The sequence below is a fragment of the Anomalospiza imberbis genome, chromosome 2, assembly GCF_031753505.1.
Source record: "Anomalospiza imberbis isolate Cuckoo-Finch-1a 21T00152 chromosome 2, ASM3175350v1, whole genome shotgun sequence".
NCBI classification, from domain to species: Eukaryota; Metazoa; Chordata; class Aves; order Passeriformes; family Viduidae; genus Anomalospiza; species Anomalospiza imberbis.
Genome location: NC_089682.1, coordinates 46,748,637 through 46,759,025, shown reverse-complemented (window position 1 = coordinate 46,759,025; position 10,389 = coordinate 46,748,637). Strand labels below are relative to the sequence as shown.

The window sequence follows — 10,389 nt, the reverse complement described above, 5'->3', positions numbered from 1 at the left end:
TCCAACACTTGGGGTGCTTTATTGTCACTGTGAGTGCCCAGCGCTGCCTACAAGAAGTAAGTGATGTTTTCGGGGTTCAGTGGTGCTTGGATCTCCAGTTTTCGGGCCTTGCGGTCCTTCTCTACAATCTCCAGCCGCAGGGTCGGCACCTTGGATTTTTCTGTGCTGGAGGAAGACCCTTCCATGGTTTTCAGCAGCTGCTTGTCAGAATCCTCCACAATGATCCTGAGGGTGCAGCCCTGTGGCAGCAGGTCCTGCTCGTAGGCAGCTGCCAGCTGGTTCACCACACGCCGCTCCACCTGAGGGACAGACCAGATCCTGTCACGAAAACCCTGTGGAAAGTCTCCCATGGAGATGGCCAGCTCCTCCCCACCCTGAGGTAGTGCAAAATCATGAACCTTTTCTTCATCCCACTTATTCTCTGTCTCTGGAGTGTGGGTGTGCCACTTCCTCCACAAGACCACAGACATCTCCCCAGAGATGAGGACAGTCAGATCCACACAGTCATGACATCACAGAACGGTTTGGGTTGAAGAGGACTTTTTAAAATTCATTAACATTTCATAGCCCCCTACCATGGGCAGGAACACCTTCCACTAGACCAGGTTGCTCCAAACCACGTCCAACCTGGCCTTGAACACTTCAGGGATAGGGCTGCCACAGCTTCTCTGGGCAATCTGTATCAGAGCCTTACCACCCCCATAGGAAAGAATTTCTTCCCAATATCCCATCTAACCCTGCCCTCTTGCAGTTTGAAGCCATTATCCCTTAATTTATCACTCCAGGCCCTTGTCCGAAGTCCCTCTCGAGCTGTCTTGGAGCCCTTTTAGGCACTGGAAGGGTCTCTAAAGTCTCCACAGAGCCTTTTCTTGTTCAGTATGAACATCCCTAGCTCTCCCAGCCTGTCTTCAGAGCAGAGAGGCTACAGCCCTCAGAGCATCTCCATGACATCCTCTGGATTTGCTCCAGTGACTCCATCTCTCTTTTGATGCCTTTCCAATTCTGGCTCTCCCTGGGCAGTGGGGCTGGAGGTGACAACAGGAACTTCACCCCAACTTCCCTCTTGTCTTCACCTCATGTTTGATGGAGCGGGCACCATAGTGAAGGTTGTAGCCATCAGCCAGCACGTCCATGACCTCCCTGTCCCACAGCAGTGTGATGTTGTGCCTTGCCTTGGCCTGCCAGGGGGGAGGGGAGGAAAAGGAAGAAGAATTATGGATGTTCCCCAGCAAGCCTGGTACCCTTCTCCTTGAGCAGCGAGTATGCTGCACTGGGGTGCTGAGAAGGGCTGAATTCCACCAGGCCAGTTCTTCCACAACAAAGGAACCCCAAAATTCCATTTAGCCCTCAGAGAGCTCAGATGTGCAAAGAGCAATTAGACAAATGACATCTATGAAGGAAGCCTGGAGCTCATCCCTGCTGCAGTCCAAGAGGAACCATCTCTGCTGCTCCCAGAGGTCCCAGCTCTCCCCAGCACCTCAAGTTCAACAGCTTTTATGATGATGGTAAAGATACACATCACTGCATATCTTTACCCCAGGGCAGATGCTCCAGAAGCGATTTCTTCTGGAGTTATTCTGAGAAGTCTCCTCTAAAACCACTGATTTTTTTACCTTTTTGGCCCAAAAATTGAGCTCCTTGTTGACCAGCTGGATGAGCTCCGAGTGGCAAAAAGGGAGAAAATAGACAATTTCATTGATCCTTCCCAAGAATTCGTCCCGTCTGAAGTGAGCCTGCAAGAACAAGGGAGGAGGTCAGCAGGGACAGGAATGGTGACCCTGCTGGGAACAGCAGTGAGAGTGGCATTGCAGAAGGAGCTCCCCAGGGATCATCCCACTTCCCACAGCACCCAACAGCCATCCAACCCCATGCTATGGAGCTGGATAGCCTCCTGAGGTGCTTCAGAAACATCTTAAAGAAACTGAAGGTCATGGGGATATCACTGCAGTCAGGTTTTCCTGACCTTGGGAGAGCAGAGAACCCCCAAATCACACTGCAGCACTTCCTGTCCTGTGTCCCCTTCGCATCATGCACCATAGCTCCACTCCAAGAGTAAAGAAGCTGTGATTTATTTCTGCTGGGCTCTTACCTCTCCAACATTTTTAGTGGGGTTACATCCCTTCTCTCATAGGTCGTACAGAAACACAGGGAAGGAGTCTGGGACCAAAGCTCAGGACACATGAAACCTGAGCCATGAAAACACCGTCCATACCTTCAAGATGGGGCGAATAACCTTTTCCTTGAACTGCTTGGAAATGGTGATTTTGTCGGTCATTTGGACATCCTCTGGAAGAGAGGTGGATGAGGAGTGTCAGTAGGGACAGTGGGACAGTGGCTTCATCTCCATCTGGATGAGCTGGAGCTGAAGGCAAGGAAGGGTCTGGGGGGTACTGCAGGAAAGACTTGGGACCTCCACATATGCCAGCAGTTTGCTTTGGCAGCATGGTGTCCCTGCACTTGGCACTGTGGACAGCAGTTCTGGGTCCTGTGGGGCTCCAGGGGAACATCGTATGCTGATGTGGCTCCCTTGAATGGCCAAAGAGCCCTGGCTCTACCTCTGCTCCCTGCTCTGTGCCCAAAGGACTTGCTCCCAGAGGTTTTGGGACGCTGAAGTGCCCAGTTGGGCTCCAGAGCAGCCAATGACCTGACATACAGAGGACACAGCCTCTCTGGGGCTGTGAGCACTGAAAGAGCCTACAGTCTCTCCAGCAACCACCAAACTCATGTTCAGGGTGCCTGCGGCACTGCTCAGGCTGCAGTCTACTTCCCTCCGCTGACTGCAGATGGAGCCAGGGTCTGGCTGCTCTTGAATCCTGGCTCCCAGCCACTCTGGATGCTTGGCTGCAGCATCACCCTTCTTCCTCCCAGTGTCGTCTTCCTCTTTGTCTTCATCATCCCAGTTCTTCCCACAGCTTCACCCATTCCGCACTCATTCGCCTCCACGTGCTGTTCGACACCAGGGTGCTCACAGGGGGATAGATGCCTGTGCTCTGGATTGGATCCTGGCAGGCAGAGGACACAGACCCATGCTGGGTGCTGGGACCCTGTCTCAGCTTTGCAGCCTTGATGAAGATTGCTGCCCCTCACCAGCAGTGGCAGAAGGGGTCCTCAGACTCCACTGGATAGGTAGTTTAGGTTGGAAAAGCCCTCTGAGACCATTAAGTCCAAGCATTCCCCCAGCACTGCCAAGCCCACAACTAAACCATGTTCCCAAGTTCCACATCGATGTATCTTTTAAATCCCTCCAGGGATGGGAACTCCACCACTGCTCAGGGCAGCCTGTGCCATGGCTGGACAACACTTTTGGGGAGTAAATTTTCCCAATATCCAACCTAAACCTCTCCTGGCATAAATTGAGACTGTTTCCTCTTGTCCTGTCACTAGTTACCTGGAAGGATACGCTGATGCCCACTTGGCTACATCCTCTGTTCAGCAGTTGTAGGGAGGAGGAGGTTCCCCCTAATGCCCACAGTGGTGTGGGGTGCTCTGGAATCACCTGATCCAGTTCCAATCCCTCTCTCTCAGGCAGGGATGCCAATAAGTCCCAGTGTTTTGACAGAGGAGAGCTGGAAAGATAGAGGAACCAGCACTTCTACCAGCATTCCCAGTTCTCACATGTAATGTCTGCTGCTGCCACTGGTAGATGCAGAGCCCACTGGGGAATCTGCTCCTTTCCTTTATCTTCCCATTTATCTGCCTGCCAGGCACTTTAGTGACTTCCTGCCATGGCATCTGCACACTAAGAGCTTAGAAAATGGGCAGGAGCTCTTTGAAACCCAAATAAGGGCAGCTGCTGTGCCCAAATGCCCTCCCTAGCTCCTCTCCTGCAGCTGTACTGTCCCAGAAATTAAAATTCAATGCTCTCCTCATTGAACAGGGAAACGTTTGGCATTTTCAATTGTTATTCTGGAAAGTTCAGTTGACAATGTGTTTTGTCCTTCACCCAGCCTGACTGAAGTTTAAAGGTTCTGAATTAAGCCAGTGTCGACAGCCACTTCTCCAAAGTAAAAGGAAGAGACCAGGAGAAAGAAGCTGGAAAATAGATTTGATGCCAAAATCCAACATTTTTTCCTGTTCCTGTGGAGCTGATGCAGGAATATGATGTATTTGAGATGGCACAGGCTGCTGGATACCTTGAAAAAGATGTGGCATCCAGACAATTAAGATCATAAAAGGATCTTTTTTAAAACTGATGAGAAAAGAAGGGATGCAGTCACTCTCCATGGCTGTGGCACAGCAGCACCTGATGGAAACAGGCTTTTCCTCTGCTCCATGTGACAAACACTACCTAAAAGGCACAGTCCTTGGAGCTAGCATCACCACTCATCTGTATATCCTCAGAGTTACCAGCAAAGGCACTGGACGTTGCACATCAAGTTGTTCACTTTCAATCTCAGAGACTGCCCTTGCTGTCCTCATTCCCCTTTTATTACCTAATTCACATTTTGGGAAATTTTTCTCCAGGAGCCTGATATCTGAGGCCAGGGCTTCAATTCCACAGGGAAGTAAAATTCACTAAGCTCAGTCCTTCTGGGAAGGACTGAGAGGAAACAAAACTTTTTCTCTTTCATATAAGCACCTGGACCAGCCAGAGTCTTTTGCAGGAAGCATTTGGAAGGGTCCCAAAATAAAGAGAAGGGTGAGTTGATAAAGAGAATCATGGAATCACGTAAGATTTGGGTTGCGAGGGACCTTAAAGACCATCCAGTTTCAATCCACCTGCTCCGAAATCCTCATTATTTGACATCGTATCCTTCAGAGGAAGACTGCATCTTTAAGACTCTGTCCAACCTCTCAGCCTTTCTCAGCCTGTGCTCACTTCCCTGGAAGTGTTTCAGGCCAGGTTGGATGGGGCTTGGAGCAACCTGGTCTAGTGGAAGGCGTCCCGGCCCATGGCAAGGGGCTGGAATGGGATGGTCTTTAAAGTCCCCACCAACTCAAACCCTTCTGGGATTTAATGACTTCCTGGCACAGGAGCATTCGCAAGTCATGTGGACCAGTTGGGACCAGTGGAAAGGGGACTGAAGGGTCTGGGTGTGCCCCCTGCCAAGGGATGGCTGAGCTGGTGTCAAAGTTGTATTAGGAAGGAGGGAGGTTCTTTAGGGATTTGAAGATTGAAACTCCAGTACCTAAGTTTTCTGCGATCCTTTTCTTGCTCATTTCCATGGCCTCTTGCCGGAGCTGCAGTGCATGCTGTGCAATCTCCTCACTGGCCACGTTGGAGGTCATGATGAAGATGGCATCCTTGCAGTCAATGGTCTTCCCCTTTCCATCTGTCAGTCTGCCCTGCAACAACAGCAACATGACACCAGTCATGTCAGCAGGTGCTGGAGGACATAGCCAAAACACCAGGAAAAAGAACATGGGTCCTGTTTTTCCCTAGAGTGAATTTAATTTTGAAGGGATACCCAAGGACTGAGGTGGAAGGAAGCAAGGATGAGGTTGGAGAAGTTCTGCCATTCATTCTCCATGAATGGCAGGAACTTCTCTTGCACATGGTCCCAGCCTGCTCCATCCAGGACAGAACTGATGGAAGCACTGGGAGATGCCTTGCCAGGAGGAGGGTTGGGCCAGTCCATGTCCTTGTTCAGCCTGGAGAGAAGGAGGCACTTCTTGCTCTCTACAGCTCCCTGACAGGAAGTTAGATCTGCGATGTGGGTCTTGGTTTCCTCCCAGGTAACAAGGGACAGGAGAAGAACAAACTGCCTTAAGTTGCAGCAGGGAAGGTATAAGTTGGATATCAGGAAATATTTATTCCCTGAAAGCGTTGTCCAGCCTTGGCACAGTCTACCCAGGGCAGTGTTGGAGACCTCATCCCTGGAGGGATTTAAAAGCCATGTAGATGTGGCATTTAGATTTAGTGGTGGGTTTGGCAATGCTAAGGGAAGGGTTAGACTTGATGGTCTCAGAGGGCTTTTCCAACCTCAATGATTCCATGACTGTGTGGCTGCCCATATGTAACTCCCCAGCCTTTGACCCTCTGCCTACCTCCCTGTGATGGTTTTAGGTCTGACACAAGCCCCAGGCTCGGGTCAGCACTAATGCTAATGTTATCCCTAACCCTGACCCTAACCCTGCTTGTGGCTGTGGTTTGGACTGGGCAGAGTCCACAAATAACTACATTATGGCTGTAACAGAGTGACCTGAGTAGCAGAGCTCCTCATTCCTGTGGGACCGATCACCTCGCAAACCAGGGCTGCCCAACAACACCACTGCTGAAGTGACATCAACCCTCAGCCTCCCAAACCAATGCAGGAACCTTTCCAAAGCACCAGTGCTCTTGATTAATAATATAAAAAAGAGAGGGAAATAAGGAAAAAAGCAGCATCTCCCCAGGCTGTTTCTTTCCTCAATCCATCTCCAACAGCAGAGATCCAGCACAATGACACAAATCCTTGTTGGGCACTTGAGATTAACATTTGGGTTATTGCCCTGTCAAGTGCCTGGTACAGGAATTGATTTCACATTGAACTGCTACTGTGATGATCTATGCAAGAAAAATGGTGTTATTAATCCTTAAAACAAAAAAAACCCTTCAAAACCTTCCAGCATGTTGCCCTGAAGTTTGGTGGCCTCTGAGAACAGACTGGAACCTTCAAAATCAACCAGAGAACTGGAGAGTGACTTTGGACAAGGGCCTGGAGTGACAGGACAAGGGGGGATGGTTTCACACTGCTAGAGGGCAGGGTTAGATGGGATATTGGGAAGAAATTCTTCCCTGTGAGGGTGGCAAGGTCCTGGCATAGGTTGCCTGGAGAAGCCGTGGCTGCCCCATCCCTGGAAGTACGTCCGGGTTGGACGTAGCTTAGAGTAACCTGGTCTAGTGGAAGGTGTCCCTGCCCATGGCAGGAGGGGTAGACTAAATGTGCTTTTAAGGTACCTTTCAACCCAAACTCCTCCATCTGTCATCCCTCTCACCCCTCACTGTCACCTTCTGCATGTCCCTTGTGTTGATTCTATGATTCTAACCTCTAATGTGGATTTACCTCATCAAACAGCTGCAGCATGATGGTGAGCACATCAGGGTGGGCTTTGTCCACCTCATCAAAGAGTACCACAGCATTTGGGCACTGCCTCAGCTTTTTGGTGAGCTGTCCACCCTCTTCATGGCCCACATAGCCGGGTGGTGAGCCGATGAATTTCGCCACCTGGGAGGAAGGAAGAGGAAAGGTGAAGGCTGATCCATGGACAATGGGAATAAAGCCCTTCTGGTAGATTGTCAGGTTGCCACCACTCTTTGCTGCTGCCAAAACAAATTCTATGTTCTTTGTGACACCTATTGCACCCCAGGTATCTCAAAATCAGCTTAATAAGCACCAATTAAGCAGAATAAGGATTAAGCAATTCCCTGCCCAGAGCTCAAAACTGTAGAATACAAGGAGCAGGCATGGCCAGGTGGGAAGGCATCAGCCCTGCTTTGCTATGCAGAGTGTGAGCAACCTGTCCAAGATGTCCAAGACCTATTTTCATCCCTTTTAGCCTTTTAAGAGCAAGAATTCAAAGGATTATAAGTGGCAGGTGGTTCTAATGCAGAATCAAAGCCACAAGTAGGCTTTGTGGGAAGAGGCCACAAGTAAAATACTCTTCCTATGTCATCACTTCTTGACATGGTGTTTTTTAAAAATGTTTAGAAACGTAGAAGTTTATATAGAGTAGTATTTCTGACAACAGGAAAGTTTTGGCAAAATGACAATTTTTGACACATAGATTGGTGCATCTTATATCTACCCATGTCTGAGTGTCATCCAAAGTCACAGCCTGTTATCACAGAATCATGGAATGGTTTGGGTTGGAAGGGACCATGTAGTGCCAGCCCTGCTGTCATACAAAGGGACACATTCCACTCCACCAGGTTGCTTCAAGCCCCATTCAATCTGGCCTCAAACACTTCCAAGGATGGGGCAGTCAAAGCTTCACTAGGCAACCTGTCCCAATGTTTTACCACTCTCATTGCTAGGACCTTGCTACTTTTTGGGGAGACAGAGCCCTCTAAAGGGATTTAGGACCCCCTCACATCCAGAGGTGACCTTGGCAAGGATCACAGAAAACTTAGCACCTTGGACTCCTGTGGCACCAGAACTGGGCAGAAGTTATGATGGGAGGGGTGGACTTGGCACCATTGTCCTGCATTCTGCTGGATTCTCTCCCTTTCCTACACGGAAGGTAGGCTGAGGCAAAGATCTCACACTGGACTTAGCAATGTTTTGGGGATAAAGTGTTTGGGGTAAGTTGTGCCTGCCTGGGCAATGTTAGGTGATGAACAGCATGTGGCTGTGGGTTTCAAGATGATCCTCTGCATTCCACCATCTCTTCTCAGCTGCTCTCTCCCCAAGTGCTGACCCCACCCCAAGGGAATTCACAGCACTGGACACATATTGTTGAAGTTTTCCTTGCTCCTTTGTCTCTGTTCCTAATTTGCCTCAATGTCTTGGTTCCAGCCAAGACAGAGTTAATTTTTACAGCAGCCAGGAGGGGCAAGGCTTGGACCTGGAGGATATTCTATCTTACCTCATGTCATTGCCAGAAGCAGAGGGAAAGGAGTCTTCTGGGGAGAATGGGTTCCTTCTGGTCAAATAAGAGCAGCAGAAGGATGTGGAATAACGTGAAGTAGCTGGTTCTGGACTGGAGGGCGTGGCTGGGGGAGCGTGGCTCTGGCTGAGTTGGGTCAGTGAGCATTTTGCATGTGAATCACTCTCTCTCTCTCTTTTACATACTTTTGTTTTTAATATTGTTGCTTGTTTGTTTTCTTGTATAATTTCTGTTTCCAGTAAATTGTTGTTACCTCAACCCATGGCCTTTACCTTTTGAGCCTTCAGTTCTCCTCTCCAGTCCACTGTTGTGGGGAGGGACAAGGGAATGCAGAGAGTGAGTGAGTGGCTCCTGGTTTGGAGTGTCTCAATGGGAGCACTAAACTGGGGAGTACCGTGCCTAAACCACAACACCCAATTAAGGTTGCTTTCTGCAATTTATTTGCAATTTAATACACAACTTGGAGCAAAACTCCTTTTGTTCTGCTGTGCTTCCACCCCAACATACCAAAATGCCCATTTTTTCTGGATTAAATTTGAAGCTGCTCCCTTCAGAGCCCATTTACTGACCTCATGCCTCTCCTGGAACTCTGACATGTCCAGTCTGATGAAACCCTGCAAGAGACTTAGGATGAGATTTGATCAATCTGCTCACTGCCAGAGCTGGAGCAGTACTGACAGGGCTGAAATTTTCTAAATAAAATAAGTACTTTTGTGGTTCAGCTTTTTAGAAATCAATCACAAGAAGAATGCAACACCCCTAGACAAAAATCCAGCAGAAGTCATAAAGCTGAGGTGAACTGGGCTTGTGGGTGATCACCTAAAACAGAGAATAGTGTTAGAGAATTTATAGCTTCCTCCCAGGTATCCATTTTGCATCTGAAAAGCTAATGATTCACTACAGGTACTGAATATTGTGATCATGGAGCTGTAATCCACATCCTAGATGGGAAAGGAAAAGAAGGGAAGGAGAGGGAAGGGGAGGGAATAGGAATATTTCAGTTGGAAAGGACCTACAGTGATCCTCTCATCCAGTTGACCAAGAAGCCAAGCCTCAACTTCCCAGCATCATCCTGGACACAGTCAACCAGACATAACCACTGTCCATGACGGAGAAGGAGACATGTCTGGGAATACATCTCATCTGGACATGTGTACATGGTGTACTCATGGACACCATCACAGAGGGATCCCAGAATTAGAGAACAGAATCACTGAACTGTTTGGGTTGGAAAAGCCCTCTGTGACAACAGAGCCAAACTGTTCCCTCAGCACTGCCAAGCCCACCACCAACCTGTGTCCCCAAGTGCCACATCTACACATCCTCATGTTAAATCTCTTCAGGAATGGGGACTCCACCACTGCCCTGGTCAGCCTTTTCCAGAGCTGAACAGAAAAAAAATTCCCCAATATCCAACCTAAACCTCGCTTGTTGCAACTTGAGGCAGTTTCCTCTAGTCCTGTCATTTGTTACCTGGGAAAAGAATAGAATCAGAGAATGATTTGGGTTGGAATGGACCTTTAGGACAATCCCATTCCAACCCCCCTGCCATGGATAGGAACACCCTCCACTAGACCAAGTGGCTCCAAGCCTCATTCAGCCTGGTTTTGAACACTTTCAGGGATGTGACAGCCACAAGTTCTCTGGGCAAAATATTCCCATGCAAAAATTTCCCTGAAAATTATTAAAATATCTACAAACTGCCCAGGGCAGAGAAAGATGGAAAAAATTGACTCTGCCGTGCAAATGGAAGGGGGACAGTTTCAGGTTTTCCTTTCTTAATCTGTCAGTTCCTGTGAATTGCTGCCCCTCATCAGAGTCTGTGGGGGGTATGACCCCCCTCTTATCCCTCATTAGGGG

At 48.9% G+C, this 10,389-nt stretch overlaps 1 protein-coding gene across 4 annotated transcripts in view; it reads right to left on the bottom strand.

The window, feature by feature from the left end:
* Positions 1–10,389, bottom strand: part of CLPB (ClpB family mitochondrial disaggregase) — a 73,823-nt gene continuing 63,434 nt past the window's right edge. For 2 of the 4 annotated variants that reach the window (XM_068180773.1, XM_068180770.1), the window contains exons 10-17: positions 9,099–9,143; positions 6,987–7,148; positions 5,130–5,286; positions 2,404–2,526; positions 2,213–2,286; positions 1,614–1,733; positions 1,074–1,178; positions 1–299 (exon numbers count right to left, since the gene is read on the bottom strand). In XM_068180773.1, the coding sequence (XP_068036874.1) occupies positions 48–299; positions 1,074–1,178; positions 1,614–1,733; positions 2,213–2,286; positions 2,404–2,526; positions 5,130–5,286; positions 6,987–7,148; positions 9,099–9,143 (1,038 nt within the window). In that variant the 3' untranslated portion in view covers positions 1–47. The remainder of the gene's footprint in view (positions 300–1,073; positions 1,179–1,613; positions 1,734–2,212; positions 2,287–2,403; positions 2,527–5,129; positions 5,287–6,986; positions 7,149–9,098; positions 9,144–10,389) is intronic. The other 2 variants (XM_068180771.1, XM_068180772.1) reach the window with 2 other exon arrangements.